General features: G+C 40.0%; 1 protein-coding gene across 2 annotated transcripts in view; it reads left to right on the top strand.

The window, feature by feature from the left end:
• LOC128694097 (probable cytochrome P450 6a13) overlaps positions 1-23,302 on the top strand; it is an 85,330-nt gene that overhangs the window by 27,281 nt on the left and 34,747 nt on the right. For both annotated transcript variants that reach the window (XM_070093763.1, XM_070093762.1), the window contains exon 2: positions 13,539-14,908. In XM_070093763.1, coding sequence (XP_069949864.1) covers positions 14,532-14,908 — 377 coding nt within the window. In that variant the 5' untranslated portion in view covers positions 13,539-14,531. The remainder of the gene's footprint in view (positions 1-13,538; positions 14,909-23,302) is intronic.

The following is a 23,302-nucleotide window of genomic DNA, read 5'->3' on the forward strand; positions in this document are numbered from 1 at the left end:
AAAGAGAGTAGTAAGGGAGAAAAAGTTAGCATATGAGAAGTTTTTACAAAGTAGAAGTGATGCAAGGAGGGAAGAGTATATGGAGAAAAAGAGAGAGGTTATGAGAGTGGTGAAGCAATGTAAAAAGAGAGCAAATGAGAGAGTGGGTGAGATGTTATCAACAAATTTTGTTGAAAATAAGAAAAAGTTTTGGAGTGAGATTAACAAGTTAAGAAAGCCTAGAGAACAAATGGATTTGTCAGTTAAAAATAGGAGAGGAGAGTTATTAAATGGAGAGTTAGAGGTATTGGGAAGATGGAGGGAATATTTTGAGGAATTGTTAAATGTTGATGAAGATAGGGAAACTGTGATTTCGTGTATAGGACAAGGAGGAATAACGTCTTGTAGGAGTGAGGAAGAGCCAGTTGTGAGTATGGGGAAAGTTCGTGAGGCAGTAGGTAAAATGAAAGGGGGTAAGGCAGCCGGGATTGATGGGATAAAGATAGAAATGTTAAAAGCAGGTGGGGATATAGTTTTGGAGTGGTTGGTGCAATTATTTAATAAATGTATGGAAGAGGGTAAGGTTAGGTACCTAGGGATTAGCAGAGAGCATGCATAGTTCCTTTGTATGAAGGCAAAGGGGATAAAAGAGAGTGCAAAAATTATAGGGGGATAAGTCTGCTGAGTATACCTGGTAAAGTGTATGGTAGAGTTATTATTGAAAGAAGTAAGAGTAAGATGGAGAACAGGATAGCAGATGAACAAGGAGGCTTTAGGAAAGGTAGGGGGTGTGTGGACCAGGTGTTTACAGTGAAACATATAAGTGAACAGTATTTAAATAAGGCTCAAGAGGTTTTTGTGGCATTTATGGATTTGGAAAAGGCATATGACAGGGTGGATAGGGGGGCAATGTGGCAGATGTTGCAAGTGTATGGTGTAGGAGGTAGGTTACTGAAAGCAGTGAAGAGTTTTTACGAGGATAGTGAGGCTCAAGTTAGAGTATGTAGGAAAGAGGGAAATTATTTCCCAGTAAAAGTAGGCCTTAGACAAGGATGTGTGATGTCACCGTGGTTGTTTAACCCTTTCAGGGTCCAAGGCCCAAATCTGGAGTCACGCACCAGTGTCCAAGAATTTTCAAAAAAAAAATTTGTTATTTTTTCTTATGAAATTGTAGAGAATCTTTTTGTGAAGGTAATAAAACAAAAAGTACGAAATTTGGTGGAAAATTGACGAAATTATGCTCTCGCGAATTTTGATGTCTCAGCGATATTTACGAATCGGCGATTTTGCCGACTTTGACTCCCATTTTAGGCCAATTACATTATTCCAATCAACCAAATTCTTAGCTATTTCACTAGTATTACTTCTATTCTATCGATTGAGCACAAGAAATCGCCAATTCAACTGTTTCAACTACAAAATAAAGTGATCGGAAATTGTTAATTTGGCCAATTTAACACAAAGTTCAAAATATTCCAATTTCAAAATAGGGTCCAGAATGAAGAATGTAGGCATTCCTGGCACTAAACTAACATTTCCTCTGTTCATTAGTTATGTTTTGAGGCTTTACAAATAAATTCCATTTTGATTTTTTATTCACATAATGAATTTTTATTCACACCAAAAAATAGAAGATTTACTGTTATGCAATACTGTAATAATTGTATAAATATCATCACCATATTTGTGAATGTATATTAGACCCACCAGCTGGCGTGTATTAGATGTGTGAGGTCGTTTGTTTACTCTTGAATATCGGCAAAAATTTAACATTTCTGCTACTTTGAGCTCAGTTTCAAGCCATTTCCAGTGCTAAAACCAATCAAAATCATCTCTATTTCTGTAATATGTCTTCCATTCTATCAAATGAGACCAAGAAATCGCAAATACAACTATAAAAAACATACGAAAAAACACTGCAAAGTTGCTGTTTTAATCGAAAAATCATGATTTCATTTTTTTTCTCTCATTATACACAGTGTGCTTCAGGATCTGTTTTATGTGGTGCACACATACCACGTAGATGTATTCTCTCATATCTAGGCCCAAATGTACCACTCACAGTTTATCAGAGTAAGCTGAGCTCATGGCGTAGATCTACGGTTTGGACCCTGAACATAAAGCCGTAGATCTACGGGACGGACCCTGAAAGGGTTAATATATTTATAGATGGGGTTGTAAGAGAAGTAAATGCGAGGGTCTTGGCAAGAGGCGTGGAGTTAAAAGATAAAGAATCACACACAAAGTGGGAGTTGTCACAGCTGCTCTTTGCTGATGACACTGTGCTCTTGGGAGATTCTGAAGAGAAGTTGCAGAGATTGGTGGATGAATTTGGTAGGGTGTACAAAAGAAAAAAATTAAAGGTGAATACAGGAAAGAGTAAGGTTATGAGGATAACAAAAAGATTAGGTGATGAAAGATTGAATATCAGATTGGAGGGAGAGAGTATGGAGGAGGTGAATGTATTCAGATATTTGGGAGTGGACGTGTCAGCGGATGGGTCTATGAAAGATGAGGTGAATCATAGAATTGATGAGGGGAAAAGAGTGAGTGGTGCACTTAGGAGTCTGTGGAGACAAAGAACTTTGTCCTTGGAGGCAAAGAGGGGAATGTATGAGAGTATAGTTTTACCCACGCTCTTATATGGGTGTGAAGCATGGGTGATGAATGTTGCAGCGAGGAGAAGGCTGGAGGCAGTGGAGATGTCATGTCTGAGAGCAATGTGTGGTGTGAATATAATGCAGAGAATTCGTAGTTTGGAAGTTAGGAGGAGGTGCGGGATTACCAAAACTGTTGTCCAGAGGGCTGAGGAAGGGTTGTTGAGGTGGTTCGGACATGTAGAGAGAATGGAGCGAAACAGAATGACTTCAAGAGTGTATCAGTCTGTAGTGGAAGGAAGGCGGGGTAGGGGTCGGCCTAGGAAAGGTTGGAGAGAGGGGGTAAAGGAGGTTTTGTGTACGAGGGGCTTGGACTTCCAGCAGGCATGCGTGAGCGTGTTTGATAGGAGTGAATGGAGACAAATGGTTTTTAATACTTGACATGCTGTTGGAGTGTGAGCAAAGTAACATTTATGAAGGGGTTCAGGGAAACCGAGAGGCCGGACTTGAGTCCTGGAGATGGGAAGTACAGTGCCTGCACTCTGAAGGAGGGGCGTTAATGTTGTAGTTTAAAAACTGTAGTGTAAAGCACCCTTCTGGCAAGACAGTGATGGAGTGAATGATGGTGAAAGTTTTTCTTTTTCGGGCCACCCTGCCTTGGTGGGAATCGGCCAGTGTGATAATAAAATAATAAAATATATATATATATATATATATATATATATATATATATATATATATATATATATATATATATATATATATATATATATATATATATATATATATACAGTGGACCCCCGGTTAACGAACTTTTTTCATCCCAGTAGTATGTTCAGGTGCCATTACTGACCGAATTTTTTCCCATAAGGAATATTGTGAAGTAGATTAGTCCATTTCAGACCCCCAAACATACACGTACACACGCACTTACATAAATACACTTACATAATTGGTCGCATTTGGAGGTGATCGTTAAGCGGGGGCCCACTGTATATATATATATATATATATTTATATATATACATATATATACATATATATACATATATATACAGTGGACCCCCTCGCCTCTCGATAAAAAAATCGCCTTACGTGATTCGTCCGGGACGCGTCCCACGTGTGGCCGAAGAAAGTAAGTAAGTAAGTTTATTCAGGTATACACAAATACAGTTACATAGAATTATCATACATAGCAGCATATGTGTAGAGAACCTGGGATAACCCAAAAAAGTCAGACAGAGTGACTTATTTCCTCAGCACCAGTGTTTACAAGCCAGTCAGTGTGGTTGCATCCATGCAAACATTCGGTACATTTCACCTTATCCTAGTGTTTTTTGTGCTTGTAACTGCAAAATAAGTCACCAAGAAAGCTTCTAGTGCCAACCCTGTGGTAAAAAGGGTGAGAATTAGTATGGAAATTAAGAAAGATTTTGAAGGGTTTAGGGCTAACCCTGAGAAGCCTATGCCAGTTGTGGAATCCATTGTGCCTACTTCAAAGATTAAGGAAATGTGCGCAAAGTGGGTTGAAGTGCAAACCTTTATGGATGAAAATCACCCTAACACAGCTATTGCAAGCCGTGCTGGTGACTATTACAATGACAATGTTGTGGCCCATTTTAGGCAAATCTTAAAGGAACGGGAGGTACAGAGCTCTATGGACAGATATGTTATGCGACAGAGGTCCAGTGACTCTCAAGCTGGTCCTAGTGGCATTAAAAGAAGAAGGGAAGTAACCCTGGAAAAGGACTTGACACCTCAAGCCCTAATGGAAGGGGATTCCCCTTCTAAACACTAACACCATCAACACACTCCCCTCTTCCCATCCCATCAATCATCACCAGATCTTCAATAAAGGTAAGTGTCATGTAACTGTACATGTCTTCTTCAGTTTGTGTGTATTAAAATTAATATTTCATGTGGTAAATATTTTAATTTTTTCATACTTTGTGGTGTCTTGCACGGATTAATTTGATTTCCATTATTTCTTATGTGGAAAATTAATTCGCCTTACGATAATTTCGGCTTACGATGAGCTCTCAGGAATGGATTAATATTGTAAAAAGGGGGTCCACTGTATATATATATATATATATATATATATATATATATATATATATATATATATATATATATATATATATATTTATATACAGTGGACCCCCGGTTAACGATATTTTTTCACTCCGTAAGTATGTTCAGGAGCCAGTACTGACCGAATTTATTCCCATAAGGAATATTGTGAAGTAGATTAGTCCATTTCAGACCCCCAAACATACACGTACAAATGCACTTACATAAATACACTTACATAATTGGTCGCATTCGGAGGTAATCGTTATGCGGGGGTCCACTGTATATATATATATTTTTTTTTTTTTTTTTATTATCACACCGGCCGATTCCCACCAAGGCAGGGTGGCCCGAAAAAGAAAAACTTTCACCATCATTCACTCCATCACTGTCTTGCCAGAAGGGTGCTTTACACTACAGTTTTTAAACTGCAACATTAACACCCCTCCTTCAGAGTGCAGGCACTGTACTTCCCATCTCCAGGACTCAAGTCCGGCCTGCCGGTTTCCCTGAATCCCTTCATAAATGTTACTTTGCTCACACTCCAACAGCACGTCAAGTATTAAAAACCATTTGTCTCCATTCACTCCTATCAAACACGCTCACGCATGCCTGCTGGAAGTCCAAGCCCCTCGCACACAAAACCTCCTTTACCCCCTCCCTCCAACCCTTCCTAGGCCGACCCCTACCCCGCCTTCCTTCCACTACAGACTGATACACTCTTGAAGTCATTCTGTTTCGCTCCATTCTCTCTACATGTCCGAACCACCTCAACAACCCTTCCTCAGCCCTCTGAACAACAGTTTTGGTAATCCCGCACCTCCTCCTAACTTCCAAACTACGAATTCTCTGCATTATATTCACACCACACATTGCCCTCAGACATGACATCTCCACTGCCTCCAGCCTTCTCCTCGCTGCAACATTCATCACCCACGCTTCACACCCATATAAGAGCGTTGGTAAAACTATACTCTCATACATTCCCCTCTTTGCCTCCAAGGACAAAGTTCTTTGTCTCCACAGACTCCTAAGTGCACCACTCACTCTTTTTCCCTCATCAATTCTATGATTCACCTCATCTTTCATAGACCCATCCGCTGACACGTCCACTCCCAAATATCTGAATACGTTCACCTCCTCCATACTCTCTCCCTCCAATCTGATATTCAATCTTTCATCACCTAATCTTTTTGTTATCCTCATAACCTTACTCTTTCCTGTATTCACCTTTAATTTTCTTCTTTTGCACACCCTACCAAATTCATCCACCAATCTCTGCAACTTCTCTTCAGGATCTCCCAAGAGCACAGTGTCATCAGCAAAGAGCAGCTGTGACAACTCCCACTTTGTGTGTGATTCTTTATCTTTTAACTCCACGCCTCTTGCCAAGACCCTCGCATTTACTTCTCTTACAACCCCATCTATAAATATATTAAACAACCACGGTGACATCACACATCCTTGTCTAAGGCCTACTTTTACTGGGAAAAAATTTCCCTCTTTCCTACATACTCTAACTTGAGCCTCACTATCCTCGTAAAAACTCTTCACTGCTTTCAGTAACCTACCTCCTACACCATACACTTGCAACATCTGCCACATTGCCCCCCTATCCACCCTGTCATACGCCTTTTCCAAATCCATAAATGCCACAAAGACCTCTTTAGCCTTATCTAAATACTGTTCACTTATATGTTTCACTGTAAACACCTGGTCCACACACCCCCTACCTTTCCTAAAGCCTCCTTGTTCATCTGCTATCCTATTCTCCGTCTTACTCTTAATTCTTTCAATTATAACTCTACCATACACTTTACCAGGTACACTCAACAGACTTATCCCCCTATAATTTTTGCACTCTCTTTTATCCCCTTTGCCTTTATACAAAGGAACTATGCATGCTCTCTGCCAATCCCTAGGTACCTTACCCTCTTCCATACATTTATTAAATAATTGCACCAACCACTCCAAAACTATATCCCCACCTGCTTTTAACATTTCTATCTTTATCCCATCAATCCCGGCTGCCTTACCCCCTTTCATTTTACCTACTGCCTCACGAACTTCCCCCACACTCACAACTGGCTCTTCCTCACTCCTACAAGATGTTATTCCTCCTTGCCCTATACACGAAATCACAGCTTCCCTATCTTCATCAACATTTAACAATTCCTCAAAATATTCCTTCCATCTTCCCAATACCTCTAACTCTCCATTTAATAACTCTCCTCTCCTATTTTTAACTGACAAATCCATTTGTTCTCTAGGCTTTCTTAACTTGTTAATCTCACTCCAAAACTTTTTCTTATTTTCAACAAAATTTGTTGATAACATCTCACCCACTCTCTCATTTGCTCTCTTTTTACATTGCTTCACCACTCTCTTAACTTCTCTCTTTTTCTCCATATACTCTTCCCTCCTTGCATCACTTCTACTTTGTAAAAACTTCTCATATGCTAACTTTTTCTCCCTTACTACTCTCTTTACATCATCATTCCACCAATCGCTCCTCTTCCCTCCCGCACCCACTTTCCTGTATCCACAAACTTCTGCTGAACACTCTAACACTACATTTTTAAACCTACCCCATACCTCTTCGACCCCATTGCCTATGCTCTCATTAGCCCATCTATCCTCCAATAGCTGTTTATATCTTACCCTAACTGCCTCCTCTTTTAGTTTATAAACCTTCACCTCTCTCTTCCCTGATGCTTCTATTCTCCTTGTATCCCATCTACCTTTTACTCTCAGTGTAGCTACAACTAGAAAGTGATCTGATATATCTGTGGCCCCTCTATAAACATGTACATCCTGAAGTCTACTCAACAGTCTTTTATCTACCAATACATAATCCAACAAACTACAGTCATTTCGCCCTACATCATATCGTGTATACTTATTTATCCTCTTTTTCTTAAAATATGTATTACCTATAACTAAACCCCTTTCTATACAAAGTTCAATCAAAGGGCTCCCATTATCATTTACACCTGGCACCCCAAACTTACCTACCACACCCTCTCTAAAAGTTTCTCCTACTTTAGCATTCAAGTCCCCTACCACAATTACTCTCTCACTTGGTTCAAAGGCTCCTATACATTCACTTAACATCTCCCAAAATCTCTCTCTCTCCTCTGCATTCCTCTCTTCTCCAGGTGCATACACGCTTATTATGACCCACTTCTCGCATCCAACCTTTACTTTAATCCACATAATTCTTGAATTTACACATTCATATTCTCTTTTCTCCTTCCATAACTGATCATTTAACATTACTGCTACCCCTTCCTTTGCTCTAACTCTCTCAGATACTCCAGATTTAATCCCATTTATTTCCCCCCACTGAAACTCTCCTACCCCCTTCAGCTTTGTTTCGCTTAGGGCCAGGACATCCAACTTCTTTTCATTCATAACATCAGCAATCATCTGTTTCTTGTCATCCGCACTGCATCCACGCACATTTAAGCAACCCAGTTTTATAAAGTTTTTCTTCTTCTCTTTTTTAGTAATTGTATACAGGAGAAGGGGTTACTAGCCCATTGCTCCCGGCATTTTAGTCGCCTCATACGACACGCATGGCTTACGGAGGAAAGATTCTTTTCCACTTCCCCATGGACAATATATATATATATATATATATACAGTGGACCCTCGACCAGCGATGGCATCGATTAACGATAAATCTGACTAGCGATACATTTTATCGCAAAAATTTTGCCTCGATTAGCGCTAAAAAACTCGACCAACACTATTCCTTCTGTCTGAGACGCGTCCACTTCTGGCCAGTGTTTACAAGCCAGCCAGCCACCGCGGTCGCTTCCAAGCATACAATCGGAACATTTCATATTATCACAGCCTTTTTAGTGATTGCACTTGCAAAATAAGTCACCATGGGCCCCAAGAAAGCTTCTAGTGCCAACCCTACAGCAAAAGGGGTGAGAATTACTATGGATATGAAGAAAGAGATCATTGCTAAGTATGAAAGTGGAGTGCATGTCTCCGAGCTGGCCAGGCTGTACACAAAACCCCAATCAACCATCGCTACTATTGTGACCAAGAAAACGGCAATCAAGGAAGCTGTTCTTGCCAAAGGTGCAACTATGTTTTCGAAACTGAGATCGCAAGTGATAGAAGATGTTGAGAGACTGTTATTGGTATGGATAAACGAAAAACAGATAGCAGGAGATAGCATCTCTCAAGCGATCATATGTAAAAAGACTAAGAAGTTGCATGACGATTTAATTAGAAAAATGCCAGCAACTAGTGGTGATGTGAGTGAATTTAAGGCCAGCAAAGGTTGGTTTGAGAGATTTAAGAATCGTAGTGGCATACATAGTGTGATAAGGCATGGTGAGGCTGCCAGTTTGGACCAAAAAGCAGCTGAAAAATATGTGCAGGAATTCAAGGAGTACATAGACAGAGAAGGACTGAAACCTGAACAAGTGTTTAATGGTGACACTGGCAATGTTGTGAAACATGTTAGGAATGTCATAAAGGAACGGGAGGTACAGGCCTCTATGTGCAGATATGTTGTGCGACAGAGGTCCAGTGACTCTCAAGCTGGTCTTAGTGGCATTAAAAGAAGGGAAGTAACCCCGAAAAAGGACTTGCCTCCTCAAGTCCTAATGGAAGGGGATTCCCCTTCTAAACTCTAAGACCATCAACACACTCCCCTCTTCCCATCCCATCAATCATCACCAGATCTTCAATAAAGGTAAGTATCATGTAACTGTGCATGTCTTCTTCAGTTTGTGTGTATTAAAATTAATATTTCATGTGTTAAAATTTTTTTTTTCAATACTTTTGGGTGTCTTGCACGGATTAATTTGATTTCAATTATTTCTTATGGGGAAAATTAACTTGACTAACGATTATTTTGACTAACGATGAGCTCTCAGGAACGGATTAATAGCGTTAGTCGAGGGTCCACTGTATATGTATATGTATATATGTATATGTATATACATATATATATATATATATGTATATGTATATATATATGTATATATATATATATGTATATATATATATATGTATATATATATATATGTATATATATATATATATATATATGTCTCATAAACACGCTAAGATAACAGGGATATCTTGCTACTCCTACTTACACTTTGGTCACACTTCACAGACACGCACATGCATATATATATATACATACATCTAGGTTTTTCTCCTTTTTCTAAATAGCTCTTGTTCTTTTTTATTTCTTCTATTGTCCATGGGGAAGTGGAAAAGAATCTTTCCTCCGTAAGCCATGCGTGTCGTATGAGGCGACTAAAATGCCGGGAGCAATGGGCTAGTAACCCCTTCTCCTGTATACAATTACTAAAAAAGAGAAGAAGAAAAACTTTATAAAACTGGGTTGCTTAAATGTGCGTGGATGTAGTGCGGATGACAAGAAACAGATGATTGCTGATGTTATGAATGAAAAGAAGTTGGATGTCCTGGCCCTAAGCGAAACAAAGCTGAAGGGGGTAGGAGAGTTTCAGTGGGGGGAAATAAATGGGATTAAATCTGGAGTATCTGAGAGAGTTAGAGCAAAGGAAGGGGTAGCAGTAATGTTAAATGATCAGTTATGGAAGGAGAAAAGAGAATATGAATGTGTAAATTCAAGAATTATGTGGATTAAAGTAAAGGTTGGATGCGAGAAGTGGGTCATAATAAGCGTGTATGCACCTGGAGAAGAGAGGAATGCAGAGGAGAGAGAGAGATTTTGGGAGATGTTAAGTGAATGTATAGGAGCCTTTGAACCAAGTGAGAGAGTAATTGTGGTAGGGGACTTGAATGCTAAAGTAGGAGAAACTTTTAGAGAGGGTGTGGTAGGTAAGTTTGGGGTGCCAGGTGTAAATGATAATGGGAGCCCTTTGATTGAACTTTGTATAGAAAGGGGTTTAGTTATAGGTAATACATATTTTAAGAAAAAGAGGATAAATAAGTATACACGATATGATGTAGGGCGAAATGACAGTAGTTTGTTGGATTATGTATTGGTAGATAAAAGACTGTTGAGTAGACTTCAGGATGTACATGTTTATAGAGGGGCCACAGATATATCAGATCACTTTCTAGTTGTAGCTACACTGAGAGTAAAAGGTAGATGGGATACAAGGAGAATAGAAGCATCAGGGAAGAGAGAGGTGAAGGTTTATAAACTAAAAGAGGAGGCAGTTAGGGTAAGATATAAACAGCTATTGGAGGATAGATGGGCTAATGAGAGCATAGGCAATGGGGTCGAAGAGGTATGGGGTAGGTTTAAAAATGTAGTGTTAGAGTGTTCAGCAGAAGTTTGTGGTTACAGGAAAGTGGGTGCAGGAGGGAAGAGGAGCGATTGGTGGAATGATGATGTAAAGAGAGTAGTAAGGGAGAAAAAGTTAGCATATGAGAAGTTTTTACAAAGTAGAAGTGATGCAAGGAGGGAAGAGTATATGGAGAAAAAGAGAGAAGTTAAGAGAGTGGTGAAGCAATGTAAAAAGAGAGCAAATGAGAGAGTGGGTGAGATGTTATCAACAAATTTTGTTGAAAATAAGAAAAAGTTTTGGAGTGAGATTAACAAGTTAAGAAAGCCTAGAGAACAAATGGATTTGTCAGTTAAAAATAGGAGAGGAGAGTTATTAAATGGAGAGGTAGAGGTATTGGGAAGATGGAAGGAATATTTTGAGGAATTGTTAAATGTTGATGAAGATAGGGAAGCTGTGATTTCGTGTATAGGGCAAGGAGGAATAACATCTTGTAGGAGTGAGGAAAAGCCAGTTGTGAGTGTGGGGGAAGTTCGTGAGGCAGTAGGTAAAATGAAAGGGGGTAAGGCAGCCGGGATTGATGGGATAAAGATAGAAATGTTAAAAGCAGGTGGGGATATAGTTTTGGAGTGGTTGGTGCAATTATTTAATAAATGTATGGAAGAGGGTAAGGTACCTAGGGATTGGCAGAGAGCATGCATAGTTCCTTTGTATAAAGGCAAAGGGGATAAAAGAGAGTGCAAAAATTATAGGGGGATAAGTCTGTTGAGTGTACCTGGTAAAGTGTATGGTAGAGTTATAATTGAAAGAATTAAGAGTAAGACGGAGAATAGGATAGCAGATGAACAAGGAGGCTTTAGGAAAGGTAGGGGGTGTGTGGACCAGGTGTTTACAGTGAAACATATAAGTGAACAGTATTTAGATAAGGCTAAAGAGGTCTTTGTGGCATTTATGGATTTGGAAAAGGCGTATGACAGGGTGGATAGGGGGGCAATGTGGCAGATGTTGCAAGTGTATGGTGTAGGAGGTAGGTTACTGAAAGCAGTGAAGAGTTTTTACGAGGATAGTGAGGCTCAAGTTAGAGTATGTAGGAAAGAGGGAAATTTTTTCCCAGTAAAAGTAGGCCTTAGACAAGGATGTGTGATGTCACCGTGGTTGTTTAATATATTTATAGATGGGGTTGTAAGAGAAGTAAATGCGAGGGTCTTGGCAAGAGGCGTGGAGTTAAAAGATAAAGAATCACACACAAAGTGGGAGTTGTCACAGCTGCTCTTTGCCGATGACACTGTGCTCTTGGGAGATTCTGAAGAGAAGTTGCAGAGATTGGTGGATGAATTTGGTAGGGTGTGCAAAAGAAGAAAATTAAAGGTGAATACAGGAAAGAGTAAGGTTATGAGGATAACAAAAAGATTAGGTGATGAAAGATTGAATATCAGATTGGAGGGAGAGAGTATGGAGGAGGTGAACGTATTCAGATATTTGGGAGTGGACGTGTCAGCGGATGGGTCTATGAAAGATGAGGTGAATCATAGAATTGATGAGGGAAAAAGAGTGAGTGGTGCACTTAGGAGTCTGTGGAGACAAAGAACTTTGTCCTTGGAGGCAAAGAGGGGAATGTATGAGAGTATAGTTTTACCAACGCTCTTATATGGGTGTGAAGCGTGGGTGATGAATGTTGCAGCGAGGAGAAGGCTGGAGGCAGTGGAGATGTCATGTCTGAGGGCAATGTGTGGTGTGAATATAATGCAGAGAATTCGTAGTTTGGAAGTTAGGAGGAGATGCGGGATTACCAAAACTGTTGTCCAGAGGGCTGAGGAAGGGTTGTTGAGGTGGTTCGGACATGTAGAGAGAATGGAGCGAAACAGAATGACTTCAAGAGTGTATCAGTCTGTAGTGGAAGGAAGGCGGGGTAGGGGTCGGCCTAGGAAGGGTTGGAGGGAGGGGGTAAAGGAGGTTTTGTGTGCGAGGGGCTTGGACTTCCAGCAGGCATGCGTGAGCGTGTTTGATAGGAGTGAATGGAGACAAATGGTTTTTAATACTTGACGTGCTGTTGGAGTGTGAGCAAAGTAACATTTATGAAGGGATTCAGGGAAACCGGCAGGCCGGACTTGAGTCCTGGAGATGGGAAGTACAGTGCCTGCACTCTGAAGGAGGGGTGTTAATGTTGCAGTTTAAAAACTGTAGTGTAAAGCACCCTTCTGGCAAGACAGTGATGGAGTGAATGATGGTGAAAGTTTTTCTTTTTCGGGCCACCCTGCCTTGGTGGGAATCGGCCGGTGTGATAATAAAAAAAAAAAAAAAATAATTCATGTATATATATATATATATTTCCATGGGGAAGTGGAACAGAATTCTTCCTCCGTAAGCCATGCGTGTCGTAAGAGGCGACTAAAATGCCGGGAGCAAGGGGCTAGTAACCCCTTCTCCTATATATATTACTAAATATAAAAGGAGAAACTTTAGTTTTTCCTTTTGGGCCACCCCACCTCAGTGGGATATGGCCGGTGTGTTGAAAGAAAGAAAGATATATATATATGTATGTATGTATGTTGGGGTTATTATAAATTATGTTGTTAAATGACTTAAAAAATTTGCTTTTGTGAGTTGAAATTAATGGCAACTTATCTCGTTGCAGCTGTGTGTCCCTGATGTTGCAGTGAGTGTCCCTGATGTTGCAGTGAGTGTTCCTGACATTGCGTGACCTCTGGTTCAATCACCTTCATATCCCTTGCTGTCCTGACTTGTTTCACACGCTTGTAGCACATTCATGAATCTAGGGGAGCTGTTCATTGTAAATGTCCCTCGTTGTCACTGTTGTGTCGTTTCCTCCCAGTTGTAGAACTGTTGTACCTAGTTAAAGTTACGAAAGCTCATGCTTGGCACTGTTCTGTTGTTCCCACAAGGTTGTAGAACTTTCATACTCAGTTCTGCTCTGCGTGCCAGACACGGCCCCAGGTGTGCTTGACACACAAGTTCACATACACACAGTGCCATTGGTGCCTACCACCTCAGGATACTCCCGTGTTGACATAGTGCCACAGTCGGCACTCAAAGTGTGGCACATCGCCACCCTAGGCCTGATCTCACAAATCGGATCGACATGGATCAATCTCGTCGTTAACCAGTAGTTACTCAGTGCTGCATAGCCCATACAGGTCTGTTGCTTCCCCATACATGATAATAATAATAATAGCATAAGATTGTCAACTCATCACAGTGCCTGGCAGTGATGGCACTGCATTTATATTTTGACTGATATCAAATTTTGTCAACAAATCTCGTCGCAGATTGCCAGTGGACAGTTTGACACACCTTGACTCCCTCTGCTGGCACGTCACAACAATCCCATAACAACTCCATACTCATGTATATACCCCTTCTGGCAGCAGGATTCGAAGGTGGTTCAGTAGTCGCAGATGTACCAGCCAGTCGCACCTGTCAACACAACTGTTGCCAGATGGTACACACATTCCATGCATGTGTTCGTTTAATCAGTTCTCCCTAAAATTTTAATAATTGTTTGTAAACTTCCCCAAACATTATAAATACTCCCTATACATATATATATAAATATATGCATGGCATAGGGTCAGAAAGATAGTTCAGAACTTAGAAAATAGGTGCATTCATGTGGGATATTAGTGGCACTTGGCATTCATCGGCGATGGCGGTTCAGCCGGAGCCTTGCTCGTGGGCATTTCCCATGCTGGTGGCTCTGGCGTCACTGTTGGTTTGCCTGGCAGCGCTCTACCTGCGGAACAAATATGCTTTTTGGGAGTCGCGGGGCGTTCGGGGCCCCAGGCCAACCTGGCTCATCGGCAACATGTACCCACGCCTCCGGCCGACCCACTCCATGGCTGAGTATGACCAGCTGCTCTACTCAAGGCATGGTGGAAAGCGCTACTGTGGCTACTATGAGTTTACCATCCCCTGCCTGATGGTCGGCGATCCAGAGCTGCTCAAACATGTCATGGTCAAAGACTTTGACCACTTCACAGACCGAAGGTGAGTTGCAATTTGGCTGTACTGGTGTGTGTGTATATATATATATATTCTTTGTGTATGTATATATTCTGTTTATTTCAATATACAGTACACTACTGTGTAAACATTTGAAAATATACCAGAAATGCATCAAGAAATGGTTGGAAGAGACTAGATTCATGAGGCCATGGTGTCTACTTTGTTTCTTATTCCTCCTGTCCTCTTCAGTACTTTGTAGAAACTGATTGATCTCTTTCTGACAGACTTAGGGAGCACAAAAGTAGTGTTAGGCTTGCCGACACCAACAATGCTCTTTTTTGTCATGTCAGAGATCGCAGTCATCCTATTGACTTGTCTTCTGCTAAAACTGTCTACCTTACTTCTAACTTTCACAATCACTGTCTGGTTGAATCCTCCCTAATACACAACTTTCCTTGTATGAATCTTAGTCGTGGCTTTGTCTCTGCAGATGCCTTCTTTTCCCATTACATTGTAAAATGCTCCAAACTTCAGAACACCCGTGACTTAACCTGATTCTTTTTTCCCCTTCTCCCTCTTCCCCTTTCCTCTTTCTCCCTTGGTTTTCTTTCTTCTGCCTTGGGTATTTGCCCTTTATTATTATTTCCCCCCCCCTCTGTGTTCTTACTCTTACCCTCTGTGGGGTCCCTCACTCCCTTGTGGACCCCTAGCTCCCTTGTGGACCCCTAGCTCCCTTGCAGTGCTCATCTTTCTTAGTATTTAACTGACACCACTGCTGCTACTACTACCTCCATCACTACCTCTCTTGCTCCCATCAATGTAGGCTAGTCTATATATACAGTAGGGCCCCACTTATACGGCAGGTTAGGATCCAGGCTACCGCCGTAAAGTGGAACACCCTTTTTTTCCACTTATAAATGCATACAAATACTAAATAATAAGTTTACACTAACATATATTATGTTAACAATAGAACTAGGTATTAAAAACAATAAAAATGTAAAATACAAATATAGTACACTCATTACTTACCTTAAAATATTTGTAGTCTTAATCTAGGGTGAGATGAGTAATATAGAAATACAGGTACCATCCGACTTACAACCAAGCTTGGTTCCAAGCAACCGCTCATAAGTCAGAATGGACGTAAGTCGAACCTTGCTACTGAATATCAACATCACACTTTTGTAATGATTTGATTTTATTGTTTTATTTTGGTATTTCATTTTTTTCCTTTACTTTTTATGCTGTTAGTACTGTATTGTATACTGTAAGGTTTAGGATAAACACTGTGTACAACACAAACAGTTGTTTATTTCCCAGAAATTTGGCATAAAAAAACGTGGTCGTAAGTCGAGTGGTCGTATGTCAAGCAGGTAGTAAGTCGGAGGGTAGGTGTACTATATAACAAGTTTACAATAACATATATTAAGTTAGCAATAGAACTAGGCATTAAAAAACAATAAAAAAGTAAAATACACATATAGTACAGTCATTACTTTACAATATTTGTAGTCTTAATCTAGGGTGAGACAAGTAGTATTTTTATTTTTTTTATTATCACACTGGCCGATTCCCACCAAGGCAGGGTGGCCCAAAAAAGAAAAACTTTCACCATCATTCACTCCATCACTGTCTTGCCAGAAGGGTGCTTTACACTTCAGTTTTTAAACTGCAACATTAACACCCCTCCTTCAGAGTGCAGGCACTGTACTTCCCATCTCCAGGACTCAAGTCCGGCCTGCCGGTTTCCCTGAACCCCTTCATAAATGTTACTTTGCTCACACTCCAACAGCACGTCAAGTATTAAAAACCATTTGTCTCCATTCACTACATAGCCCCACTCCACAAAGGGGGCAGTAAAGCAACAGCAAAGAACTACAGACCAATAGCACTAACATCCCATATCATAAAAATCTTTGAAAGGGTCCTAAGAAGCAAGATCACCACGCATCTAGAAACCCATCAGTTACACAACCCAGGGCAACATGGGTTTAGAACAGGTCGCTCCTGTCTGTCTCAACTATTGGACCACTACGACAAGGTCCTAAATGCACTAGAAGACAAAAAGAATGCAGATGTAATATATACAGACTTTGCAAAAGCCTTCGACAAGTGTGACCATGGCGTAATAGCGCACAAAATGCGTGCTAAAGGAATAACAGGAAAAGTCGGTCGATGGATCTATAATTTCCTCACTAACAGAACACAGAGAGTAGTCGTCAACAGAGTAAAGTCCGAGGCAGCTACGGTGAAAAGCTCTGTTCCACAAGGCACAGTACTCGCTCCCATCTTGTTCCTCATCCTTATATCCGACATAGACAAGGATGTCAGCCACAGCACCGTGTCTTCCTTTGCAGATGACACCCGAATCTGCATGACAGTGTCTTCCATTGCAGACACTGCAAAGCTCCAGGCAGACATCAACCAAATCTTTCAGTGGGCTGCAGAAAACAATATGAAGTTCAACGATGAGAAATTTCAATTACTCAGATATGGTAAACATGAGGAAATTAAATCTTCATCAGAGTACAAAACAAATTCTGGCCACAAAATAGAGCGAAACACCAACGTCAAAGACCTGGGAGTGATCATGTCGGAGGATCTCACCTTCAAGGACCATAACATTGTATCAATCGCATCTGCTAGAAAAATGACAGGATGGATAATGAGAACCTTCAAAACTAGGGAGGCCAAGCCCATGATGACACTCTTCAGGTCACTTGTTCTATCTAGGCTGGAATATTGCTGCACACTAACAGCACCTTTCAAGGCAGGTGAAATTGCCGACCTAGAAAATGTACAGAGAACTTTCACGGCGCGCATAACGGAGATAAAACACCTCAATTATTGGGAGCGCTTGAGGTTCCTAAACCTGTATTCCCTGGAACGCAGGAGGGAGAGATACATGATTATATACACCTGGAAAATCCTAGAGGGACTAGTACCGAACTTGCACACGAAAATCACCCACTACGAAAGCAAAAGACTTGGCAGACGATGCACCATCCCCCCAATGAAAAGCAGGGGTGTCACTAGCACGTTAAGAGACCATACAATAAGTGTCAGGGGCCCGAGACTGTTCAACTGCCTCCCAGCACACATAAGGGGGATTACCAACAGACCCCTGGCAGTCTTCAAGCTGGCACTGGACAAGCACCTAAAGTCAGTTCCGGATCAGCCGGGCTGTGGCTCGTATGTTGGTTTGCGTGCAGCCAGCAGCAACAGCCTGGTTGATCAGGCTCTGATCCACCAGGAGGCCTGGTCTCAGACCGGGCCGCGGGGGCGTTGACCCCCGGAACTCTCTCCAGGTAAACTCCAGGTAAACTATCAAACACGCTCACGCATGCCCGCTGGAAGTCCAAGCCCCTCGCACACAAAACCTCCTTTACCCCCTCCCTCCAGCCTTTCCTAGGCCGACCCCTACCCCGCCTTCCTTCCACTACAGATTGATACACTCTTGAAGTCATTCTGTTTTGCCTCATTCTCTCTACATGTCCAAACCACCTCAACAACCCTTCCTCAGCCCTCTGGACAACAGTTTTGGCAATCCTGCACCTCCTCCTAACTTCCAGACTACAAATTTTCTGCATTATATTCACACCACACATTGCTCTCAGACATGACATCTCCACTGCCTCCAGCCTTCTCCTCGCTGCAACATTCATCACCCATGCTTCACACCCATATAAGAGCATTGGTAAAACTATACTCTCATACATTCCCTTCTTTGCCTCCAAGGACAAAGTTCTTTGTCTCCACAGACTCCTAAGTGCACCGCTCACCCTTTTCCCCTCATCAATTCTATGATTCACCTCATCTTTCATAGACCCATCCACTGACACGTCCACTCCCAAATATCTGAATACATTCACCTCCTCCATACTCTCTCCCTCCAATCTGATATCCAATCTTTCATCTATTTATTTATTGTAAAAAATCAAGTGTGGTATGTATGGTAGTCAGCCGGGCTACCATACAAGGCCAACCTACCCACACATAATATTCTGTGATATTTAAGCATCACAGAGCGATAAAATACACATACAGTTCACTCATTACTTACCTTAAAATATTTGTAGTCTTAATGTAGCATCAGAGGTGAATAAATGAGATTAAACAAATAAATGAGAGAGGGAGAGAATGAGTACATGAGAGAGGATAGGCATGGAGTTATGTAAACAAACCAGGCAAACGCAAGTTTTGTAAACAAACCAGGCGAACACATCTGGTTTGTGTACAAGTTACATTGTGTACAAGTTGTCTCTACATCGATACGGTAGAATAAATAAAGAGGAACACTCCCATTCTCTTGTAACACCATTTTTAGAAGAAATGACACTCTGAGTGAAGGCATATGAAAGGAGTAATTTTCTACAGTTACCCTAGTAACACATTTTCTCTTATGTTGGACTAGAGAAAACGTTATTCTTGCCGTCACTCATACAAGTTGTCTGGCTACCACATCTCATATTTATGTTTATTTATTCTACTGTGGGGTGTATTTATCATCTTTATATGTTATGTATCTTATTTATTATATAATTTTGAAAAAAATGTCATAGATGGATTAATGAAAATGTATATACACCTACCATCTGACTTACGACCTGCTCTACATACGACCACTTGACTTACGACCGTGTTTTTTATGCCAAATTTCTGGGAAATAAACAACTGCTTGTGTTGTACACAGTGTTTATCCTAAACCTTACAGTATACAATACAATACTAACAGCATAAAAAGTAAAGTAAAAGATGAAATACCAAAATAAAACAATAAAATAAAGTCATTACAGAAATGTGATGTTGATATTCAGTAGTAAGGTTCGAATTATGTCCATTTTGACTTACGACTGGTTGGTTGGAACCAAGCTCGGTCGTAAGTCGGATGGTACCTGTATTAACGTAATATACGACATTTAATGAGACTCGGTGATTGTTTTTGAGTATTATTATTATCATTACTAATACAGCGTCTCAAGACATAAGACACTCTTATTCAAATTCAAATTCAAATTCAAAATTTTATTTCTTTGCAGATTATGTATTTAAAATAATGAGTTGCAGTGCAAAGAGCCTCTATCATGCCTAGGCATCATGGGCCGACTTAATTTAATGGATTACTGACTACTTATTACTAAAGAAATTTATCATAGTTTAAGTTGTACATTAGTTCTATTAATTATAAAAAAATCTAATTTATATAAACCACATGAAATATTCATATTATTTTCAAAACTGCTTTTTATGAAACATGATTCAATTATATTCCTGCTGACAATGGATTTTAATGATTTTAATGTGTATCTGCACACCAGCATAGTGTGTAAGTTTATTTAGGTACAGGTATACATAAGTATAATTATCAGAGTATGTATAAAATATGAAATAACTTTTAAAAACACTTGAAATTTTGGAGTTTCCAGACACAGTGGAGAGACATAGTGCTTACGGAGCTCACTGAGAATGTAAACAAACCGGGTGGGGCGTGGTGACCATATTAGAAAGTCAGGTGGGGGGAGCCATATAGAGAGCTTTGGTCATAATTTGAAATGACCGTATTAGCGGAACGCCGTAAAGCAAAACGCTGTAAAGCGGGGCCCTACTGTACTCCCTCCTGCTCTCCTTTTTGTTAGTGTGACTTTGTAAATGGTCCAAGTCTGATCAATATGTCGTCTTAAGCTCCTCTCTTCTCTGTGCGAGTTATTTGTGTATTGTTCCAGTCATGGTATTGTGCATATATATATATATATATATATATATATATATATATATATATATATATATACATACATATATATATATATATATATATATATATATATATATATATATATACATACAGTGGACCCCCACATAATGATCACCTCCCAATGCGACCAATTATGTAAGTGTATTTATGTAAGTGCGTTTGTACGTGTATGTTTGGGGGTCTGAAATGGACTAATCTACTTCACAATATTGCTTGTGGGAACAAATTCGGTCAGTACTGGCACCTGAACATACTTCTGGAATGAAAAAATATCGTTAACCGGGGGTCCACTGTATATATATATATATATATATATATATATATATATATATATATATATTAAATATATATATATATATATATATATATTTTTTATTATCACACCGGCCGATTCCCACCAAGGCAGGGTGGCCCGAAAAAGAAAAACTTTCACCATCATTCACTCCATCACTGTCTTGCCAGAAGGGTGCTTTACACTACAGTTTTTAAACTGCAACATTAACACCCCTCCTTCAGAGTGCAGGCACTGTACTTCCCATCTCCAGGACTCAAGTCCGGCCTGCCGGTTTCCCTGAATCCCTTCATAAATGTATATATATATACATGTATATATATATATATATATATATATATATATATATATATATATATATATATATATATATATACAGTATATATATATATATATATATATATATATATATATATATATATATATATATATATATATATATATATATGTATGTATATATATATATATATATATATATATATATATATATATATATATATATATATATATATATATATATATATATGTATATATATATATATATATATATATATATATATATATATATATATATATATATATATATATATATATACACATATATATATATATGTATATAAATATATATCTTCTTCTTTCAACGTACCAGCCGTATCCCACTGAGGTGGGTGGCCCAAAATAAAAAACTAAAGTTTCTCCTTTTAACCCTTAAATGGTCAAAACATATATATACGTTCACTCGCGCAGCGCCCCGAATATTTTGAAAAAAAAAAAAAATTATATAGAAAAAAAGAGCACATTTTTTAAAGTGTTTTAGTATAAAAAAAAATAGGGTCAGTACTTACCGAGGTATGAGGCCGCGAAGTTGGCACTTGGCGATCACCTGACGGCAACATGGAGCACTGCTGCTTGCACAAATTCAACATATTTACCGTTTTCTTCCATTTTTTTTCATATTCTTGGTTTTCATGATATGATAATTATGTTTCATAGTAAGTCATTTGATATCAATGCCAATTTTTGTTTATACACCAATATTACATACAAAATTTTTATCATATTGTCATACACACACATGTACACACTGACAGGTGATTTTGCACACCTGGCTGAATCATACATTATTATCTACAACTATATACAAGTATTTACATGTCCCACTTATGTTTCTAGAACTCCACAATTGTATGATACTCCATGAAGCATGGATTCATACAGAGTGCCACCCCACACTGGTGACACATGAATCGTGTGTCCTTCCGCTGTTGGGGTCGTTTTTTGGTGGTAGCACACACAATACACTTTTTCTGGGCATTCTTCTTCTTTTGGGTAGGTGGTATTGGTACCAGATAGTGACAGGAGTGATTCGGTCTGGCACTTCCCCCACTGGCTGTGGTTGGGGGACAGGTTGTGGTGTGACAGGTCGCTGTTGAGGGGAAGGTACAGGTGTGGTACCATACTTTCTTGCTATCTGTTTGATGAGATTCAGAGAGAAATCTGCAAAACATTGTCGTTTTCCAGTCTTTACTTCATACATATTGAAAGCATTGAGCACTGCAATGTCTACAAGGTGAAAAAACAGTTTTATATACCACTTGCGACTCCTACGCACACAGTCAACAAACCCTATCATCATGTCATACTTGTCAACTAGTTGCATGTTGTTCGTATAGTCCACTGAAACTGGAGTACTGATGAAGTGGTCTGTAGACCAGTAATTACGTATATTGTTCTTATAGATATGTGGCATAAGCATGACAGCGGCAAGGAATAAATACATTTCAGCCACTGCTGTGTCTTTCCACCTGTGCAGCCGTGATGATTCTCCAACCTCTGTTGTGTTGTTCATGACATATTGGTAATGTTTGTCTGAGTCACTATCAAGTTCATTATAGGCTCGTCAAAGTACAATTGGAAATAGTCTAACTCTGTAGACTCATTTGTTATGGGACATTCTGGTTGGATACCACTTCCACTAGCATCAAAATCACAAGGCTGTGGCACGAATATACTTTTATGTCCAGTTCCACTCACGATCACATGGTGCAGGGTGGACCTGTGGCATGGGGCGAGGGGGGGCAGGAGGAGGAGGGAGAGGAGTGGAGGCAGCACATGGTTGAGGGGTGCCGGGCAGTCCTTTGTCTGTCCACCCACTGCGTCATGTGGTCCAGGCACCATGCCACCCACCACTACTTCCTCCATCCCTGCATACTCCCCTTCATGATCACTTTCACTATCATTGGCCGGGGTTTTGGATCGTGACCTGCCACGACCCTTGGGGATTGCATATGGCACACTGCCTGAACATAGATAACGACGCCTAAAAGTACGTTTCACTGGTGAATAATGAATGTCACTATCACTAGACAAATCCTCAATTGGCATAAAA

The sequence above is a fragment of the Cherax quadricarinatus genome, chromosome 43 (assembly GCF_038502225.1).
Source record: "Cherax quadricarinatus isolate ZL_2023a chromosome 43, ASM3850222v1, whole genome shotgun sequence".
NCBI classification, from domain to species: Eukaryota; Metazoa; Arthropoda; class Malacostraca; order Decapoda; family Parastacidae; genus Cherax; species Cherax quadricarinatus.